General features: G+C 34.3%; 1 protein-coding gene across 1 annotated transcript in view; it reads right to left on the bottom strand.

The window, feature by feature from the left end:
- Positions 1–23,846, bottom strand: part of PAN3 (poly(A) specific ribonuclease subunit PAN3) — a 120,479-nt gene that overhangs the window by 22,788 nt on the left and 73,845 nt on the right. Inside the window, 5 exon segments of the mRNA XM_037527076.2 lie at positions 65–181; positions 412–573; positions 4,740–4,797; positions 5,526–5,630; positions 8,176–8,423. Coding sequence (XP_037382973.1) covers positions 65–181; positions 412–573; positions 4,740–4,797; positions 5,526–5,630; positions 8,176–8,423 — 690 coding nt within the window.

Raw genomic sequence — 23,846 nt, 5'->3', positions numbered from 1 at the left:
ATTACTAAAATCTGGCCTCAAATAATAAAGCCCACAAGTAAAAAGACAATTACAAATTACTCACAAGGCTCTGCAAATGCTTTAGTAGTAAACACTTCACGCAAGGTTACAATATTTGAGTGCTGAATTTTTTTCCACATATCGACCAACACCATGCACTTTGTGTTAACAAGACGAAAACCTAAAAAGAAAAATTTTTCTTCTCAACTATAAATGACATCTCCCTCCTACTTCATTACTTTTTTTTAAATCCGTCTTATATACATTATTTCTGAGGTATTACTATCCAAATGAAAAAATACATTTATTTTTTACCATTTAAATTCAGCCATTAAATACATATTCAGGAATATATGAATAATCTTAGTCTCAACAATATACTTCTGAAAGAGAATAATTTATCTCCCTTACCATGTATCCTCCGAAGGCAATATGGCAGATCATCTTTGCTATTTACAGCTTTGTAGCAAGATGTAATGTATCCAAAATTACTTGATTTCTGTATCCGGTTAGGTGGTGGCAGTGGTTCTAGAGGAAACAGGCTATGGTAGCTGTCAACTTCTGTAGGGACTGCTAGAGTAATTCATAGGAAGACAATTTTTAACTTGCAGACATTCATAAATCTCTCAGAGTAAAAAAGAAATCAAATCTACTATAAACTATATCACAACAGTTTTGTATTGTTTTCAAATATAATCAATTGTATTTTTCAATTAGACAGCTTCCACTCTGCTAAGTGTCTTGAATAATTTAAGAATGTTCAAAATGTTTTAAGTAGATAACTGAACAAGCAAAATAAGCCTAGAAAATCACCTAGATAAGAATAAAGTAAAACTAACAATAAATAGTAAGGTCTTAGTGGAGAGTCTTTTATTCTCCTTTATACTATTATGTATTTGTCAAACATTTTACAAAGAAAAACATGTTTAACTATTTTTTAAACACAGCAAAAAATCTCTTTAAAAGTAAACAAAAACACCTGGCAAATTTTGACCTATGATTGTTATGGAATAAAGGTGAAATCATATTAAGAAATCTCTTAATTATAGAAGACAAGTTCAAAATGACCTCTCTGATTTTGCAAAATGAGTAAGGACACCTCAACCACTGTCAGACATTACAAATCAAAGTAAAGAAAATCAACTAAATATATTACAGACAGATACATTCTTCAGAGCAGCTCCAATTATTAGTCTAGGACTCAGTTCTACCAAATAATATTAAAAACAGTAAAGAAAAATTTGACTTATTTCCCCTATTCAACTTTATTTCCCCTACAAAGAACATATAGAATGACTGGTGGAGTTAAGATATTACATGACTGTGATTCACTATGGGAAGCCCACAAGTCCATGGCAGTGTCTCCATCTCACAATTCTGTAATTATTGTACCAGATAATCTTTGTTACTAGTGATTATAATACACATTGTAGGTGTTTAGTAGCATCCCTGCCCTCTACCCACTAGTAGCTAGTAGCAACCCCACTGCAACATGTAACAACTAAAAATGTTCCACATACTGCTAAATGACCCACCAGTGATATAACTATCTCTGGTTGAGAAACACTGACCTATAGGAAATAAATTATGATTTTAAACATGAAAATACTAACTTGATGAAATATTAAGTATAGAGTAGAAAAGGGAAAGAAAAAAAAAAGCCAGCAAGACCAAAGATTAATAAATGAGTGTACATGCAATGTGCCAGAGGATTAAAGTAGTGACAGAAAAAAAAAATTAAATGTTATCTGAACACAAGTGCACAAAATTGGATTAACTATAACTTTGAGTTAACCTTCAAGTCACTGGTTCATGTCTACAAATGACTGCTATTGTTTAATTATTATTTTTTTTAATTGCTTTTTTTTTAAAATATTTGTTTTTGTTTTTATATTTTTATTTACAGGAGAGGTCTGCCACATCATATGTGGACCAGCTCCCCGCCCAGTATAGAACTCAGGATGCAGCGGTGACAGCACTGAGAGTCAACTCCGAGGCCATCAGGGATGCCCAGTTTTAACTATTCTTTTTTTTTTTTTTAAAGCTTTATTTATTTATTTATACAAGAACCGGGGTATAGTCCAGATGCGTGGGAGGGTGAGAGGATTCACCAGAGACAGAGTGGGGAACAGAACAGGCAGATGATGAAATACACTGCTGAGGGGAGCAGTGGGCGCGACAGGAGAGGTCTGCTGCTCCACGTGGGACTTTTGCCAGCCAGCCGGAATTGAACTGGAGCTGCAGAGGCTGCGGACAGCTTCATAGGGCGGTGCTCAACCACCTGCGCCACCAGGGGAGGCCCAGTTTTAACTATTCTTAACATAAGCTCAGCATATAAAAGGAAAGCTCAGACCTTGACTTCACATTTAAATGCATGCTCTTCTTTACCAACCACTGTCTTCTTTCTCGTATCTATTCTACAGTTTTATTATATATGTATTCCTTAAGTCTAATATGTATGTACTATATGTATATATGTATAAACACACATATGTGTAAACATAGAAATTTCAGTTGACTTTGTATAAAGGTATCATGCTGTATGTACTCTCACAACTCAAACTAAATATTATATTACTAAGATTGTTCTGCATTGTCACGTCAGTATACTTTCTTCATTTAAATTGCTGTACAATATCCACTGTGTGACTATATCACAGCTAATTCACCCATTGTCCTTCTAATGTATCAGTCAAAAATTCTGCTATTTGGGGCAGAAGTTTGGATAACTTTCTATGTTTTCCAGTTAAAAATATATAGGAGGGGCCTCCCCAGTGGTGCAGCGGTTGAGCGCTGTGTTGCGAAGCTGCCCGCGGCTTCTGCGGCGCCAGTTCGATCCCCGGCTGCTCCCCGGCCACTGGAGGAGGGTCCCACATGGTGCGCAGACCTCTCCTGCCGCCCGCTGCTCCCCTCAGCAGTGTACTTCGGTCCTTCTGCCTGCTCTGCTCCCCGCTCTGGCTCTGGTAATTCTCTCACCCTCCCGCGCTTCTGACTGTACCCAGTGCATGTATAAACAAAACAAACAAATAAATAAATAAAACATGCCTCTATAAAAAAAAAAAAATATATATATATATATATATATATATATAGGAGTATACTTATATCTTAAAAGCAAACTGCTGGATCATAGGGTATGTAAATAGGAGTTTTCCAAAGAAATTAGCAGGTTGGCAATTTATAACTATCAACAACATTCTATTGGACACACTTTGAACCCATATCCTAACACTTTTTAAAGTCCTATCATTTATGGTAAGACTTTAAAATAGCATCTTATTTATATTTCCTTAATTCTCAATAATGTTCAACAATTCATGTTATTATCATGTTTCTCTTTCATGAAATGCCTATGCCTATCCTTTGGCCAATTTTCTATTCAGCTGTCTAGGCTCCTACTGATTTTTTATATTGTGAAATCTTCTTTCAACTACTTTTATTATAAGTATCTTTGACTTACTAATGCAGTAAAATTCTATTCGTATTTTCCTTTAGAGTCAAATATCTTTGTGTTCTGTATAGGAAATTTTTCTTTACTGAAAAGTTAAATCTAGTCAATTATATTACACAGTAGGTATTTAAAGTTTGCTTATCGACATTTAGATTTTTAATTTATTTAGAGTTGATTTTTGAATGTGGGTTGAAATAATGACGCAATTTTATCACTGACCATAAAGAAAACCATTATTTCTAACACCTTCCTTCCCCTAATGATATGTAATCTCAATCATAAAATATGTTGAGGCTCTCCCCAATTTGTTCACTTATCAATTTGTGTGTAATTGCATGCCACTACTATATTGTCTTAGTTACTACAGACCCAAACCAAGCTTCCTCTCTCCCAAGACAATCAGGTTCCTAAACGTTATCTTAAAATTGCCTTGAGTAGTCTTATTCCTGTACTCTTTGGCAAGTTTAACCATAGACCATGAAATACTCTACTATACTTGAAGATCTCTGTTGAGATGTTACACATTTTTGTTGTGCTGATTCCTTGTTACAGAGATCTAAAGCCAGTATAAACAGCACTTCTCATTTGATTGTATTTTTTTTTTATTTTAAGCTACTGGTCTATGAAAAATGCACTAATACATATGAATCTTATATTCAGCTATTTCCTAAATTCAAGTCTAATTTTAAAATATCTAATCCATATTCATATGACTTACACCTGACAGATGTATTTTTGCCTTTCACAATCTTTAATGCTTCAAATCTTTAATGCTTCAAAGTTATTTATTTTTCTTTTACTTTGATTAGGGCATCAAGTACAATGTTAAATAATATAGTTACTTAACCTGTCTGCGAACTTCAGTTTCTTCATATGTAAAATGGAAATAGTAACATTATTAGTATCAATGTCACAGAATTTTTTGAGTAAGAAAGTTAAGACATGTAAAGCATATTTGGCACAATGCAGTCTCAAAAAGATACATATATAATGTAATCATAATAATAATTACCTTCTTTCTCTGCTTATCAAGTTTCAGAAGACAATAATATTTTAGTGCATAGTAAGGTAAATCACATCAATTCTAAAAGTCTCCAAATTTTGGAAGAACTAGAATATTACATGTAGAATTAACTGAAATAAACCACATGACCAGTGGCATTCTGGAACCCTTAATGAACATATGCATAAAATAGTAATTAGCTAGCTTAAGACATAAAAACATGTAGGACTACATAGGGATTATAATATCATCTAAAAGGAAGTATGAATCAACTTTGCATTTTACCTGGCATATCTGCTTGATCAAGTTGAGCCATTGTTATTAAATGTCTATTGATCAGCTCCTAATGGGAAGACAAATGTATATTTACATTGAAACACAGCTTCTGATATCTGAATTTTGTATTATAACTAGATAATATAAGTATTAATTAATGGTAAAATATCTAAATTCCACTATTTGATATACCTGCCTACAATTAAAGTGGAGTCTAAGAAGCTGTGCTACATATAACCTAAAGTATATAACTAATATGATGGTTGAAAACTCAAGGTACTCTTTTCAATCTTTCACTCTATGGACATTATTTCTGCAATGCAAAAATATATCTGAGAATCTAAGGGTAATATGAAATTCTGTATATCACACAATACTTATCTGTTCACCAAAAAATAGTAATTTTATTAAATCTACTTAACAGAAAATGTTGAGGTCTCTTAAAATGAGGCTTATTTCTGAGCCAAATTACTTTTTCTCAACCTACAAATATTAGCAAAAAGTTTTATGTTTAAATAATTTCTTTATATACTTACAGAGACCTAGAGAACAGGAAATGCAGAAAGGCTGTCCACTTAAAAGAGTTATTCTGTTTCATATCTTAACATAATTATTTGCAATTTTCTTGAAAAATACACTTCCTAAATATATCAATTACAATTCATAAAGTCTAAATTGTGTGATTTAGTACAACATATGAAATTAAATAATATGATTTGAAAAACTGTTCTTTCTGCAGTTTTTTTCTAAAATACAACAGACACTCTGTATATGCTACAAATTCTGAAAGCGTACCTGCCGGAGTTCATCAGCCATAAAGAAGGAAGGTGCGTTTGCTTTCGGTTGCATATAAGCAACATGAGGTGCTGTTGGAGGATAAATATGATAGTTTGGAAATACCTAAAAAAGGTAAGGAGGTAGGGGAAATGTAATGAATAATTTTTCTCAATTGATAAGTTATATCATTTTCATTGAGTTCTGATTAAATAAGTGATAAATTGATACTTTTTTTAATCTTCAAATGATATTGAACACCTCAGTGAATACTTATTATCAGTACACTTTCTGAATGAATTCATTAAAAAATAATCTTATATTGTAATAATTTTAGAAATCAAATGAGCAAGAAAACATTTTTTCGGCATAGTCAATTTTAAGCTCCAATGAGAGGCAAAATAGTTTTTTGGAAAAAATGTTACAAAGTTTGTAAGCTCTTTTGAAAGCAAATGGGAGAGAGGAAGAAAGCAGATACTAAAAGTGTTTGAGTGCAGTCAGATATTAAAGGATCACTGTCCTGGCCACAGAGTAAACTGTGCTCTTGCAGGGCTCTCTGTAGCCAATCCATAGCCAATCTAAACAGTGTTATCTATATTTGTTGACACTTCAAACTGCAATAGTAAAAAGAGGAGGACTTGGTCAGTAGCTTAAGTGAACAGGAGGGTTCAAAAATATATTTACCTTTCCAGCAAACTACAAAGTTACTAATTCTGCTTGCTGCTTCCTCTTTCTCTCTTCCTAGTGGACTCTTCCCACAATCCTGCTTTCTTCTCTTATTCCTGTCTCTCCCTCACTTCATTAACACATGATACAAAATCAAAGTACATTCCAAAATATCTTTTCTATTGTTATTATTTCATTTGAAAAGCTGAAATGTACATTTTTTCTTTCAAAAAATAAATTCAGCTGATTTCTTTATATCTTTTCTATTGTTTTATTATTTCATTTGAAAAGCTGAAATGTACATTTTTTCTTTCAAAAAATAAATTCAGCTGATTATTCTGCTCCAGATTTCATCTAGGAAGTAGTTTTACAATACTTGCAATATCTCCCTCTAACCTGCAATGTGCAGGGAGAACAGTACCTCTCTTGACCTGCCTTGGCCCCCAAACATCAGGTAGTACCAGTTTGACTTAAGTACTTCAGATTTACCATGAGCATATTTTTAGGAGTGGTATGAAGGGTAAAAATGTCACAAAAATGCATCTCATATAATAGTTTTTACAAAAACAGCTGAAACAAGTTTTGTGACAAAAGAACCTCTTAATAGATTAAACCAAATTTCTTCTTTCTACAAACACGATAAAACAAAAATGTAAATAATTATAAAATATAATAAATCAAAAAAAGGTAAAAACATTCATGGAATTCTTACTTGAAAGAACCAAAGAAAGTCTCTACTCTACCTCAATTATTTGACCTTCTGTTCGGCAAGCTGTTCTGTGATAATTTTTGAAAGATCTCTGACCAAAAACAAAACAAAACATAAAACTATTAGCTATTTTATTATGTTTCAAAAAAGCATTTTATAAGAGTTACAAGTACTTCCACAATTTTTTCACATTTATTTCTCATAGGAGGTTAGGTACTGCTATACCCATTTTACAATGGGGTAACAATCTCAGAGGCATGAAGATTCAAGAGTCACAAAACACTGGCAGAACCAGGACTCTTATAAATTAAAAAATAAATTGGTTATATCTCCACTGCAACAGATGTTTAGCAAAATATTAAATGTAATAAAAATGAATGATTACATTAATCATTAATCACTGTGGGATGAAAATCCGCTGACCAAACTCCAAATATACTTTCCATCTTAGCCTGTCATCTATAGTTATGTCAAATGTCTACAGTTTAGATCAGTTTCCATTATTTTAATGGAATATGTCTGTTTTCCTCATAAAGCTAAAAAGGTACAATTTATGAAACATGAAATCACTCGTCTTCTCCTCCCGTTCCCTCTCCCTCTGTTCTTCAAGATAATGCTTTGGTAGTTCTTTTCTCATACACAATTAGGGATTTTATTTTCATTTTTATTTTTAAGATTGATTCACTTATGCACACAAGAATTGGGGCACAGGCCAGAGGTGTGGGTGGTGAGAGGATTCACCAGAGACAGAGCAGGGAACAGAACAGGCAGACCAACTGAAACACACTGCTGAGGGGAAGGGCGGGAGAAACAGGAGAGGTCTGCTGCGCCACGTGGGCAGCTCCCTGGGCGGGGACAGAACTCGTGCTGCGGTGGCTGCCAACAGCCTCATAGGTTGCATCCCAAACCCTTGAGCCACCAGGGAGGCCCCACAATCAGGGATTTCTTTGAACTAAGCTTCCTCCTTCCTTAACAACCCATGCTGGAGGTCTCTTATCACAATATGTGTCCTTCACTACCTAGACATCTACATATGTTAAATCATTGTCTCAGTTGAGGCAAGAGTTTATCAAACATGCCTTAAATAACTAAACTAGGATTTGACTATAATGATTTCTGATTAGAACCAGATTTGTCCAAATTTATTTATTATTAATATAGAACAGATTACTCTGAAGAGATAAAAAGAGATTAGAATCATCTTCTAAATTAGAAAATTAAATACTCACTTTTTCATATCATTACTGAGAAGGAACTGTCATAAGAATTCTATCATTTCTCCTTTAATGCACTTACCATTCCAGTCAAAGGTGCTGGAGTTGTGTCCGTATAAAAGTATGTTGTCCCACCAACAGTTTCCTTTTGGATCACTTGACCAGAAGATGGAGTCTGAGAAACAGGATTATTAACAGGTGTGGAGGCACTAGAAGGCACCATGTAATTTGCTGGATTTGGAGTGTGACTTCTTCTTCTGGGAGCAGGAGAAGTATGTGGAGTTATCTTGGGGGAATGAAGAGGGGACGATCCAGCAGACAATGACATTCCTGAAGAAGATGTAAAAACGTTTCTTAAAGAAGCAGAATGGTTTTACAGAAAAAATCTGGAAAATAAAATGCAAACATTCATTTGGAAGAAACATCAGCTTTAGCAAATTCTTTTAAGTGCGAAGATAAAGAACAAATTTAACTTGTTTTATTTTAGAAAGTTCTGATTAAAGGAAATGTAAAGAAGTTTCTTTCTTCAAATACAACCATTTCAAATAAATTAGGAAGTTTATTCTAAGAACAGTCTCCTCCATATTAAGGTTTACATGAGAAATATTAAAGTAAAAATCACCAATAATTTAGTGGAAAATGAGAAATAACAAACCTGGGATCTTTATGAAAATATACCTTTTATAAAAGTCATAAAAGGCATAATTCCTTTTTTGCTCAGAATCATTTAAAACTATGGCTATTAACATACAAATACTGCATTCCCCTAACATATTATAGCATTAAAAAATTCAAACTATTTAATGAGATTTACTAGATTTCTTTTGGTCAAATATAACGAACAGACTGACATGAAAAGGAAAAAAAATTAAGCCTGGTATTACTTGAAATTCATGGCAGCTTAAAACATTTTTTAAATCAAGTGGCATATTCTTTATATGTCTTTTGTCTTTAAATAAGCATATACTAAAACAATTGAGAATTCTTTCAATGCATACTTTTAAAATTAAGTCAACTGATACCACTAATGAGAGTTTAACCTAAACACAACTAATAAGAAACCATTACAAACAGAGCACCCCTTATTAAGAATCTGTTGTGAAGAAAGGGAAAATCTGTTGTGAAGAAAAGAAAGGACAATTGTCTTTACCCTTCAGGAGATTCCAAACTAGCTGAGAAAACAAGACCAAGTCACATTTAACAGACAACTTATAGAAACTCATATAAGTTAATATACTATAAACTACAGGCATAAATGTAGGTGGAATGCAAATTAATTAAAACCATGTAGGGTTAATCAAAAGCTTAATGGAAGTGATCAGTTCTGAGCAGAGATTGGAAAGGATTTCTAAAACTACAGTTATAATTCCTGAAAAAAAATCAGCTTATCCAGGAATTGTTTTCTGGCTATATGGATGACTAACTTTTTTTTTTTTTTTTTTTTTTTATAGAGGCATGCTTTATTTATTTGTTTGCTGGTTTGTTTGTTTGTTTTGTTCATACAAGCACTGGGTACAGTCAGAAGCGCGGGAGGGTGGGAGAATTCACCAGAGCCAGAGCGGGGAGCAGAGCAGGCAGAGGGACCGAAGTACACTGCTGAGGGGAGCAGCGGGCGGCAGGAGAGGTCTGCACGCCATGCGGGACCCTCCTCCAGTGGCCGGGGAGCAGCCGGGGATCGAACCGGCGCCGCAGAGGCCGCGCGCAGTTTCGCAACCCAGCGCTCAACCGCTGCGCCACCGGGGAGGCCCTGGATGACTAACTTTTAAGAAAAAAGTTACCAAAATGCCGCTGGTATAGAAATACGACTAACAGGGATATGAATTTCAATTTATAATAATCATAAAACAACACTGTTTTCTAAAAAGAAGTAAGTGAACAAAAATAAGGTGAGAACTAAGTAACACTTAACACTTAATGTTTACCCTGGAGAGTTCCTTGAACTTTTTAAAGAGCTGTCACATAATTATTTCACTTGATTTTCTGAGTAAGTTGGTAGGCAGGTAAGTAGATGAGATTACAAGCACCACAGCACAGATCAGAATTTAGACAGGTACTGTTATCTGCACATGTGTGCAGTCAACAAAAAAAAGAGAGGATTTAAACTCACGTCTTCAAACTTCTGATGTAATACACCAGTTGCTATAACACAAATGTCTACTGCACTGACACTGAAATAGGCCAGGATTTCTCAAGCATATCTTAAGTAGGCCTAAGAGAAACTTAAAAACTTGAAAATCTCTTTTTCAATAAAATAGTATTTTATAAGGATGCCAAAATACTATATATATAAAGATATAAACCTAATTTTAAAAAACTATTCCAAAGTTCCCTGTTTTCTAAGTCTGTATTATATATGTAACTACAAGTTAATCCATACAATAAAAGCTGGGATGGTTGTTCACCTATTTTCAATAGATAAGCACTCCCCATTTATCTAATACGAAATACAGTAAGATTGTTTTTCCAAAGCTACTTTCAAAGGCTTTCCAAGTTAAAACTGGACAAGTCACCAAACATGAGTAAATTTTTTACTACCTTTAAGTTAAATAACAAAAATATAATTCTTAACCAATTTCCATATTTCAGACATTAATAAAAGCACTTTATATACATTAGTCTGTCTAAACTTCGCAACAACCCAGTGAGATAGGTCTATCATATTCATCTCACAGACAAGAAAATTAACTTAAAAAATTTTAAACTCATTTTAAAGACAAATAAATGTTATTAAACAAAAGAATCAAGGTTCAAATTCAGTTCTATCTAATTCAAAGGCCTGTGTTCTTAGCCAATATGCTATATCAATGCTCAATTCCTATACTACAACGCATATATTACAGAATAAAAAGAGGGCCCATTACACTTAGTACCTCAATGTGACTACTAAAGTTTTGTGAGACCAGGAATGTAAAACATGGAGTGAAGGAAAAGATTCTGACACCAAAGTAGGCATATGAGAAAAAAATAAAAACAACCTGAGGTCAGGTAAGAAGAAAAATTCATGCAGTTGAGTAAGTAACAAGTCTTCTCTTAAGAAATTTTAATTCTGTGGTTATTCTAAACACAAAGATGCAGCATGCAAAATTGTATTGAGCATCACTGGAATTATTTAAATACATTCAAAATAAAAACATATACAACAGTTAAGGATCACCACCCACTAGGGTAACAGGATATTTAAATTTCATAGGAAGCCAGAAATGAAATTAACACTTAAATTACTGAACCATCCAGTCTAATCACAAAAGATTTGTGCTGCCTCAATATTTTACAAAAGTGTAAATAAAAGAATTAAATAAAATATGCACATATCTTCTTGGAGAGGGATATTGTGTATTTAGTATTTTGAAGACAACCCAACATATTTCATATTAACAGCCTACATATAACACTATATATAACAAAAGAGAACCATACTACAGAAACTAGTAGTTAAATAAAAGTGAATTTAAAGGAACAGATTCTGCTGAAATCAAGAGAAATTGCTTCAAAATTAAAAATTCTTCATTAAAAATTACAACTTTTATTGCACATTTTGAAACACAGCTAGTTTTGCTAAAGGAGTTTCTGGAATCCATTTGATCAAACTAAAACCTAAAGTATTCTATTAATAATGATGAACATTAGGTAAGTTATTTTTAGAAGGAAGCTCTTTCTCATTTGAAATTTCATCTCTCTCACATAAAATTCAAATTACATCTTTTCATATATGTGGGGGGGGCACAGCAATTTGTGGTTATTACAACATCCTGCTATTAACTGGTACTCAGCCAACTAGAACACTTAAGCGAAGAGTTACACACTGGGGATTACCCTAAGAGTTAATCTAGAAAAAAGAAAATCTGCAGATAAAAGTTATATCAAAAACATTCTATTTTGTATATATCTTTTGTATTAATTTTCATAATTTACTCTTAAAATGACATTTTGGTGACATCATATACAAATTGCACTAAAATTTCACATGAAATGACTATGAAAACTGACAATCATCCATCAGGACCAAGTAGGTTTTATCTCAGGGATGCAAGGTTGGTTCAACATATACAAATCAAACAATGTCATTCACGAGATCAACAAAAAGGAAGCTAAAAATCACATGACTATTTCAATGGACTCCGAAAAAGCATTCGACAAGATTCAAAATCTATTTGATAAAAACTATTAATAAAATGAGATTAAGTGGAACAATATAATAAAAGCCATATATGACAAACCCAGAGTCAACATTATACTCAATGGTGAAAAATGGAAAACACTTCTGCTGGATCAGGAACAAGACAAAGATGTCCACTTTCACCACTACTGCTCAATATAGTACTGGAAGTCATAGCTGGAGCAATTAGGCAAGAAAAATAGGAAATGAATCCAAATTGGAAAAGAACTATTTGCAGATGACATGATTATATACATAAAGATCTCAAAAGATTCTACAAAAAACCACCGGAAATAATAAATACAGTTAAAGTGGCAGGATACTAAATCAATATACAAAAATCAGCTGCATTTCTTTATGCAAACAATGAGTTAGAAAAGAGATTTTAAAACAATCCCACTTACAATGACACTAAAACAATGATATACCTAGAAGTAAACCTATTTATTGATGGAGGTGAATGACCTATATATAGACTGATAACTGTGAGACTGTTAAAGGAAATGAGTAAAAGACACAAAGAAATAGAAATCCATGCCATAAATGGGAAGAATACACATCATTAGAATAGCCATACCACCTAAAGCAATTTATAGATTCAATTCAATGCCTAACAAAATTCCAATGTTTTTTTGTCTCAGGAAACAGAACAATTATAAAATTTGTATGGCAACATGAAAGGACCCAAATAGCCAAAGCAATCCCGAGAGATAAACAAGACAGAGGTATCACACTTACCAACTTAAAACGATACAACACAGCAACAGTAATCAAGTGAAAATGGAGATCCCATATGATCCAGCAATACCTCTGCTAGGTCTTTACCCAAAGATTATGAAAACACTAATAAGAAAGGATTTAAGTACTTCTATGTTTATAGTGCCATTCCACATAATTACCAAGTGGTAGAATCAGCCTAAGTGCCCATCAACAGATGACTGGATAAACAAAAAAATTGTGGAATATATACTCAAGGAATACTATGCAGCTATTAAAAAGGAAACAATGCCTTTTGGGACAAAATGGATAGGCCTTGAGTTGATTATGCTAAGTGAAATGAGAGGTGAAAGACAGATAGTTTCACTTATTTGTGGAATATAATAAAAAAGTTTACTGGCAAAGCACAACAAGAACAATTCTTAGACTTTGTGAAAGACATACTGGTTATTGGAGGGAACAGGAGACAGTACAGGGAATAGGAGGAGGAAATAGGGCATTGGAATAGGTTTGGCGGAGGGTAAGTGAAGCATGTGTACTATCAAGGAATAAAAATGTAACTTCAGGGCCTCCCTGGTGGCACAGGGGTTAAAGACACAACACTATCAAACTACTGCCAGCCACTCTAACATGAGTTCGATCCCTGGACAGGGAGTTGACGCACATGGTGCAGTAGACCCCTCCTCTCTTACCAGGTGATCCCTTCAGCAGTGTATGTCAAGGGATGTGCCTGCTCTGTTCCCCACTCTGTGTCTGGTGAATCCTCTCACCACCAACTACCCACTTCCCCACACACACACCTCCGGCCTGTACTCCAGCTCTTGTGTGCATATATAAATAAATCTTTTTTAAAAAAAGTGATAAGACTAGTTGTGGAAGACTGGCAAAGTTCATTATTAATGATGCTTTTTGATGTGCAACTAAATCTTTCCTTTGATACAGTTATTTGATTCAGCTAGGAAATATAAAAGTTATACAAGTACTCAGTTATTTCACCTGAAAATCAATTTAAGCTTACATTTTTAATAATCTTGAGTGTAAGTTTGCACAAAACTAAAGTTATCACCATTGTCTTATAATAAAAGGATATAAATTTAAAATCTTAAATTAAGAAATTCTTAGTTAATATTTTACTTTATGATAATCACCCCACTGAGTCATTCTTAAGCTTTTAATTATCTTTTATACAAAATTAGGGATTAATTATCTATTTAAATTTAAAGATAAATAGGAATCTATTTCATGTATTCATGTATTCATCTTTTTAAGTATTCATCTATTTAAGTATTCATCTATTTCATGTACTCATCTATTTAAGTATTCTTCCAATACTTAAACAGAATGCATTACAATTTTTTTTTAAAAGATGTATTTATTTATGCATACAAGAGTTGGGGTACAGGCCAGAGATACGGGGGGTAAGAGAATTCACCAGAGACAGAGTTGGGAACAGAACAGGCAGACTGACTGAAATACACTGCTGAGGGGAGCAGCTGATGAGACAGGAGAGGTCTGTTTCTCTCTGGCCGGCCAGGGATCGAACTCGTGCTGCAGAGGCTGCAGATTGCCCCACAGTGCGGTGCTTAACCCCTTGCACCACCAGGGAGACCCCTGCATTACAATTTTTGACTTTTAAACCATAAGCAGACTAAGCTCCTTTCTTTTTACAGACAATGGAGCCCAACACAGTTCAGTGAATTATTCAGTCATATAAATTCAGTGATGACAGACATCAAACTAGAATCAAGGTCTCCTGAGTGCTAATACAGCTCAGATAGCACTCTCATGCTGTTGAATTCAACCTAAATTTAAATCCCTAGTGGTGATAGAAAAATAACATATCCAGAAGGGGAAAAATTATAGTATAAAGAAAATGTGTGATTAAATGCAGAATAATTGTCAAATTTCAGAATAAGTAAAATATTAAAGGAAGGGAATATGGAGCAACCAATTCAAAACATTTATCTGTTAAAGCTGCTGAAATTCTATAATAAGTCTCAAAATTATACTATTAGTCATAACACCATGAAAAGATACAAGTCACTCTGTATATGTGTAATCATTCAGATAATAATAACTCAAGATCCTTGAATATAAAGACTGGATTAGAATTTAGTGTTCCTGGAAAGTTCTGGCAATAGGGATGTTTAGATTATTTTCTTTATTAAAGACTTTCAAAATTTATATATCTAGTGATAGTTTTCTCCCCTAAAAGGTTATTATTAAATTGATCAGATACATTTTACAGTAGATGGCATCATAGAATCCAGGAATATAATAAATTTGGATTATGGTTTTGGTCATTTTTCTGCCCGACTCAAGGGACTAATGGCAATGAACCTTGAAGATGTTACCATCAACTGAAAAAAGGGTCAATAATCTACATTTTAATTTGGGAATATTTTACCATTCCTTTTAAGCCAAGACTTGAGGCGGTATAAGAAAACTTCTAAAAGCAAACACAAGGATAAAATTGGGACAACCATCATATAGGCATGTGTACATTTTGAATGTGGTTCCAAATCTCAAACAAATTAAGGCAAAATAAAACAAGTCAACATCCAAAAAGCAACAAAATTAAGAAGTAAAAACTAAGATATTACCAGTTGCCTTTACTTCTTTTCCCAAAATAATTTCATCATCCTACCAAATTCAGCTTTGCAGATAATTATAAAAACTGGCTAAAAATATTCTTAATCAAGCATACCATGCATGATTATGCAACTAGTGAATCTAAAGTTGAGCTCTATTAAAAGTGAATTGTCCAAAGCTCAATTTTCCAACCTCTGACATGTTAAATGATCATGTGCACACCTAGCCTAAACAATAAAAAATCAATTTAACTGTAGGTTACGTAGAATTCCTAGTATTCCAACATATTTTAAATCACACTAACTTTCAAATGATTAAAATAAAATATAATTACAACACAAAATTTTATGTGTTATAACACAGATGTATCTCTGGCCGTAATATTCTTTATGTCCATGCTACACCCTATTTTTAAAAGCCTCCCAAAAAGACAATCCACAGTATTCTTCCTTAATTTATTATGGCCCAAAAAATACTAGGATATGAACATTTCTTTTCTGTAGAGTCAATCCCTTGGGTTTCAGATTTAAAAATCAATGTAATGTTTTAAATAATACAATTATTTTCTTTTCCTCAAAGATTAGGAACAAAAATATGTAACTTTTAAAGTAAAAACTGTTATCAAAAGCATATAACATTAGCCATAAGCCAAAATGTAAATTACTCACTATCTAAGGAAAATACACTCTAATTGAATCAAGTTCAATCAATTGAACTTGATTTCAAGCCACTTGATTTCAAGCCACTTGATTTCAAGAACTTGATTTCAAGCCACAAAAATTTCAAGCCACAAATACAACCTTTTTGAAGATGAAACAACCCAAACACTCAAAGGTTTACTTGGGGAAAATGTTTATAATCCCATGTAAAAAAGAATAATGGACTTGTGAGTAGACTGCTAATGTCCTATGCTGACCTCTCAGGGGCATACAAATTCTTGCTGGCAACAAACAGCAGCATACTTAGAAGAACTGTTCCATGAAGTATGGAGTCAATAAGAATATTAATTGCCAGAACTGATTCCTTCACAACCCTGTTTTCACAACAGCAACCCCTTTAATTAGGGGAATTAAAAGTTGCTGAACTCAACAATCCCTTCAGTTAAACAAACAGACCCCTCATAGAGCTGTCCAACGCTGCCCAAACTATCCATCCTTTAGTCGAATCAGTCAGTTTCATGAATTGTAGGATTTATCTTCAAGTCCAGTGCTGACTCAGAGGGTAGCTTGTTCCCTAGAGAAAACAACCAACAAAAATCAGAACAGCTACTGCTCATAAGCTCTGTGAACACCCAAGTGGAAAGGACAACTTATTGAGTCCAAAAAAAAAAAAAAAAAAATAGCCCTATGGCCACACCACCCTGAACATGCCCATTCTCGCCTGAACTCACACTCACACACACAAGTTAACTTTCTTTCAAGTACAGAAGTAACTACTACAAACTGAAGGCATCTATATGCCATCTTCTTGGCTAAAGCTTTTAATTATATCAAGAATTAAGTTGCTTAAAAAAGCTACAAGAAAAGGTGTCACACAAACCACAGGGTTTTTTCAAGAAGAAATTTGCAGGAAATGTGAATGGAAAGTTTTCCAAGGGTTGAAGCTAGTGCTTTGTTTTGTTTTACTCTTTGAAAAGCTGCTTTCCTAGTCTTTATGGGGTGGGGGTTAAGGGGGAGGGAAGGGGGAGGGGAAGAGGGAGGAGAATTACTCTACCCAGAAACAGAATATATAGCTTTGCTTAATGCTATACCCAAGAATACTAGTGAAGTATTACAAAAATCTTTAAATGCAAGATCCTTATTCACTAGTCTGAGAAAAATTCTGAATCAAAAGATGAAAGGAGGGGCCTCCCTGGTGGTGCAAGAGGTTAAGCACCGCACTATGAAGCAATCCGAAGCCTCTGCAGCACAAGTTTGATCCCTGGCCAGCCAGGGAGCAACCCACATGGTGCAGCAGACCTCTCCTATCTTGCCCACTGCTCCCCTTAGCAGTGTACTTCAGTTGATCTGACTGTTCTGTTCCCCACTCTGTGTCTGGTGAATCCTCTCACCTCCTGTCTCTCTGGCCTATATCCAGCTCTTGTATGCCTAAATAAATAAATCTTCAAAAAAAAAAAAACAACAACAACAACAACAAAAAAAACAAAAGATGAAAGGAGTAGTGCGTTCTGTTTCAATACCTGTGATAATGAGTTGCTTTCCTTATTATGTCCAAAACCAAAAAACTCAACATGTACTTTGGGCTTCAAGATATACTACAATAAAACAAGAGGGCTTTTCCCTATCATGAATGTGGGATTTTGTCTGTAGTAATGTTATTATGAAAGGGGGGTGGGGGGGGGAGTATCAGTAAGAAAGGGAACTAAAGAGCTCAATTTCAGAATACTGAAAAATCACTTCATTCTTTTACATAAAATAGGTTAAAATATTTTCATAAGACAAAATGTTACTCAAGATTGCCTTCAGAATCATGAAGGTGACCAATTTCTTTCATTATTTTAATTTAGTAATTCTATCATTTGTTCAAGAGTAAAAAAAAAAATTCTAATCAAAACTTCTCCTGTCATTTCTAAGATGTAATAAGGAAATTCTTGATTCTCGACCAAGAATCTCAGTGCCTGAAAGCTCAAATTTATGAAGGACAAAACTAATAGTGACCACATATTGTCTTGAAACTGTACTGATTTGAATGTAGGCATCTGATACTTAGGTGATTTTAGGATTTCTGGGTTGGCTGGAAAGCCACTGATTCCTCCCCTTCCTGAACTTTCTTAGTAAAAAGGAAGCAAGCTCTAATGAGCCAAGACGTCCATTGTTGTATACTATCCTTGGGAAAACATACAAAATAATCACGCAAATCATTTTCTGTCTTCTGAAGGTTCATACAAGAAATCACATTTCAAAAAAGCTGTGACTTTGGGTCCCAGCTTCCGTAACCTGTGTACTGCTAAATTCCCACCTTTTGAGAAATAGGCTTTGTGTCAATGGTTTCAAACTGCATTAAATGGAGCCCTACGCTCCCAAAAATGCTGCAGAGTTCTGCAAATACTTAATTTGAATTTCTTTTATCTATTTTTCCCACTATTTATTAAATCAATAAAAAAATCACAAACTCAATATGCAGTTTACTAGTGCACAAATTAGTACGCATTCATTTTTTCAAATATTCTAGAAATCCCCTATATACTTAATTTGTGTTGACTTAGGATATATTCATGGACTCTCAGAATAAGGCTTCTCACTCTAGTCATCTCTGTACAAATACAGACTTTTTTTTTAAAAGAAAAAGGTAGTGACTCTGCAATAATCTTACAAAATGCACATGCACTCAAATAAAATTAAACAAATGAGTACACAACTTATTCATGTATATAGATCATGACTCTGGTGTTATTATATGATAAAAAATATTAAGAATGAAGAATGTAAGACTATTCTTTACCCACCAATTTCAAGTTATCATGTTCAACAAAATATATGTTATTCTCAGTAAATAACTGTATGAGTAAATTTAATAAATCTGACCCTGTAGGCACCAATTTTATCTGCTTTATGTAATTTTAGATTTGGGGGTTTTATAAGAGTTCTGCCACTTTAAAAAATTTTTGAAAACCACTGTTCTAAGCTCTAATTATATTTTGGTATTACTGGTACAAATGTCCCCTGGGGCGCAAATGGTAATTAAGACTTAAGTATTTGATGCTTTATGAGTTACAAGTTCCTGCTACCTAAGTGTTCCAACCCATCTTTCCAGTCTTACCTCCTTTCACATTCTGACAACCCCCCAAAAACATTGTGCCAAAATCAAGGGTGCTAGTGGTAGATAAAATTGGTGAAGATAAAAGTACCAGGTACTTTAAACACATGCAACTATCTTAGGGCCGTTTTTCATAAATTTCTCCAAGTTCCAATTCAATCTGGTCTTTTCACTTGCCTAGCAAGTCTAATTTTAAAACAAATTTCCACACTTTTGATATTTCAGAGATGGGCAGTTGTCCTCCATATCTCGTGGCATACTTCAAAAATACTTTTTTTAAAAAATATAAATGAAAAAGAAACTCCATGTAACAAAAGCAGTGACTGGTAGCCCAAGCAGAAAAACAGAACTATCCATGAGCTAACTAATGATAGCATTTTAAATTGTCATGTGGATTCACTGCATACTGGTACCAAACTCTAGTTTGTTGAAAAACCAAACAAACAAGACAGTGTACTACTAGTTGGTAAACAGCCCTGCCCTACTCTCCCGGATAGAAACTCCCAGGACTTCCTTTAAGCGGGATGCTTGTTCTCTAGCAGAAACCTGCTCCAAGTCTATGGCTCAGTATCACACCTAAGATTTTGTTCATTAACTATTGAATTTTTACCTAACTGATCTATCAGTTTTTGAAAGTTTAGTGATTAAGAGATAACGTTTCAATATTATACTACTAAACTGGTTAAAACAGAAAAAAAACACAAAACTCCAAAGATTCTTAACTGTCTGTATTTAAAATATTTATAAAGAAATCCTATTCATCCCTTAAAACTCATCTCAAATATTTCCTTTTCCATGAAACTTCTTTGCTGGATACACTTATTCAAATCAATACCCCACTTCCTTCAATTTTTCAAGCATTTTGAATTCTTTTTCTTTTTTTCAATTTATTTATTTATTTATACAAGCACTGGGTACAGTCATAAGCACGGGAAGGTGAGAGAATTCACCAGAGCCAGAGCGTAGAGCAGAACAGGCAGACTGACGTAGTACACTGCTGAGGGGAGCAGCGGGTGGCAGGAGAGGTCTGCGCGCCGTGTGGGACCCTCGCCGGCAGCAGGGGATCGAACTGGCGCTGCAGAGGCTGCGGGCAGCTTCGCAACCCAGCACTCAACTGCTGTGCCACTGGGGAGGCCCTCTTATTTGTCTTTAGAAGGGGAGAAGTGCAAAATTTTTAAAAATACAAAAGCAAATTTTCCAAACCTGGGGTTTCTAACTTAGTAGGTCTTAGATGGGGACAGAAGAAGCTGTAGTAGTGCCAAAGTACCACAGGTGATTCTAATTTATAGCTAAATATGAACACTTACTGGACTCTCATTGCATGGGGTCAGGCACTGAACAAGGTTCCAGAAATCCAAGAAATAAGATCCAGTCCCGATGTCACAAAGTTCATACTCTTATCATAGAGTCCACTAAAGTGCTTAAAATTTTTCAACTTCAGGGCCTCCCCTGGTGGCACAGTGGTTCAGCACTGGGCTGCGAAGCTGCCTGCAGCCTCTGCAGCGCCGGTTTGATCCCCGACCGCCGGCAAGAGTCCCACATGGCGCGCAGACCTCTCCTGCCATGCCCGCTGCTCCCCTCAGCAGTGTATTTCGTCTCTCTGCCTGCTCTGTTCCCTGCTCTGGCTCTGGTGAATTCTCTCACCCTCCTGCACTTCTGACTGTACCCAATGCTTATATAGATAAATCTTTTAAAAAAAATTTTTTTTCAACTTTAATATTTACTGTAGGGCCACATTTATGGTCATAATGATGGAAAAAGTGATAAAAATGCCTCAGAGCATTTAATGGAGGAAATCAAAGGGTACAAAACATACAAACAAAAACATTCTAAGACTCTCAAAACAATATAGAAGCACAGAGATAGGTGATAATAATGACTAAAAAAGCAGAAATTACTTGGAGGAAGAAGAGGCATTTAAACTAATCAACGAAAAATAGGAAGATCTCAAGGAATTGAAGAACATCTAACAGAGATGGAAAAAAAGCCGATCATGTTCAAACACAAATTCTCGAAGAAGGTATGTATATTAAAACAGAGTAGGTCGTCCATGGGGTAGAGTTAAAGGGGCTAGCCATATTTAACTAGAAAAGAAAGCTGGTAGCATTTTAACAATAATCTTCAATTGGTTGAACTCTTAAAAATGCCTTTACCAAGCACCTAGACATGGCTCCTACCACAAGGAACTTACATCCCAAAGAGCATAAAGAGACTGCTCATGCTAACTTAAACAAAAACAAAACTTTAAATTAAAACAAACTCTAAAAATGAAATAAATAAGACAACATCATGGAAAATAATGGTGGGAAATTTCTTTCACATAGTCAAAGAATTTCTTTTCAGTGACATTTCACTGACAAGAGAAGGAACTGGTCATAAAAAAAACAGGTGGAACAATTATGCAAAGAACATGAGATTCAGAAAGGATCTTGACATATCTGAGGAAGATAAGTACCAGAAGCAAATAAGCAATGCAAAACGTTAAAGGGTGAGATTAAAAAATGTGTGTACAAACAAGTCCCAGATTAGTTAGGCCATAGTAACAGGGGTTTGATTTTCATTCCAATGACAACTAGAAAGCCATGATCTCATTTACATTCAAGATTATTTTTACTTTTATAGGGAAAATGAACTTCAGGGGTAGACCAATTAGGCTGTTTAAACAATACAAAAGAGGCGGCTACATGTATTACAGATATAATAGAATAACTGAAAAGAGAGCAAAGATATAGATACCTCTTGTAAATAGAATCATACCATATCTCTCTTCTTGTGACATTATTAAGCTTCTCATTCAAGCATCTTTCGAAGGGTGATAAAATAACTTCATGAAAGTCCAGATAAGAAAAAGCCTTAACTCAGCAAATGGAATGTACAAAGGACAAGAATTAATAAGTTCTGAACAAACCAAGGTAACAAGAGCAGTTAATACATATTTTTACAAGGTAATTAAGAAAATTTTTAATGATTTGGCAAGCCTAAGAGAGAAATGAAGTTGGTAAAATAGTATGTTTAGGATCTTTGCTGCCTATAATTTTCTTAACATGAACTATACATTCACATGCACACAAACAACTACTCCATAATAATCATACAAACTCCAAAGTATGAAAAATTAAGGATAATATGTTAACACTTTCTTTTATTTATAAACATATGGAACCAAAGATATGTGGGGAGAAGTAGTCCTGCTCCACCTCACAGTAAAGAGACTAATGCTTCTCTGCTGCTCCAAACCTTCTAAAGAATGACTCTATCTAAGTATTGGCCATCAGAATTATTAGAAAGGCTTTCTAAAATTAGACATGTACAGAATTAGAAGAAAGATGAAGTATTGGGTGAAAAACTAGAATGGTAGGATGGGTCCATATCAGGAATTCATGTCTTAAAAACACCCTGAAAAATGCTGATAGGGGCCTCCCTGGTGGCGCAGGGGTTAAGTCTCGTGCTATCAAGCTATCACCAGCCACTGCACCATGAGTTTAATCCCCAGCTAGGGAGCTGACCCACATGGCACAGCAGACCTCTACTGTCTCACCTGCTGCTCCCCTCAGCAGTGTATTTCAGTAAATCCGCCTGTTCTGCTCCCCATTTTGTCTCTGGTAAATCCTCTCACCTGCTCCCGCACTTCTGGTCTGTGCCCCAGTTCTTGTATGCATAAATAATAGATAGATAGATAGATAGATAGATAGATAGATAGATAGATGAATAAGATGCTGATGGGCATCCTTGGTTAAGCTTTAAAAGGATTAACACTGAACCAAGCTAAATTTCATATAATTTTATTGTTGCATTTTTCAGTATTAAAGACACAAATCCATGATAGTAATATTTCATGAACATAAGCAATAGCACTGTCTTACTGTGTATTAGTCTCAAAAATAGAAAGTAATAAAAGTGAAAGGAAAGAATTACTTTACAGAATTATGATTAAAACAGACCTTTCTTTAACTAGGGAAAGAGGTCATATTCCCCAATGATTTTAGTGGAACTTGAAACATAAAAACACGCACAAACAACACTATTTACTTCCTATCAAAAAAAGTCAGCTCCAAGAGTAACTGTCATAATTTCCAAAATATCAGAAAATAATGAAACTGAGCAAGTCACAAAAATCTCCTAAGAGATTAAAATGCATAACAAATTTATAAATAATACTATGTGAAGTAATTATTGATAGTAAGATAAATAAGGTGAAGTATAAGCATTTAAAACAAAAATATGAAATTGCTATAACACAGAAAACAAAACTACAGTGCTTTCTATTCAAATTGGTTTTATTACCACTAATAATTTAAGATATATGAGATTATTAATAGAATTTCTCCCATTTTTTTTAAAGAACTATGTAAATAACTATCCTTAGTAAACTGTCTATGCCTCTTCCAACTATTCCAATATATCTGCCTTTATTTGAAATTACTTATTTAAAATCATGCCGGACATCTGTTATCTACTCAAGGAAAATATATGTAAGAAAACAGTATTTAAATCTGAAAATCCAAAAGTTTTTAGACTGGGCCTAAGCTCAA

This window comes from Talpa occidentalis, unplaced genomic scaffold (assembly GCF_014898055.3).
Source record: "Talpa occidentalis isolate TD23 unplaced genomic scaffold, MPIMG_talOcc4v2.1 talOcc4.5, whole genome shotgun sequence".
Classification (NCBI taxonomy): Eukaryota; Metazoa; Chordata; class Mammalia; order Eulipotyphla; family Talpidae; genus Talpa; species Talpa occidentalis.
The sequence above is the reverse complement of the archived record's forward strand: the minus strand, read 5'-3'. Positions and strand labels throughout refer to the sequence as shown.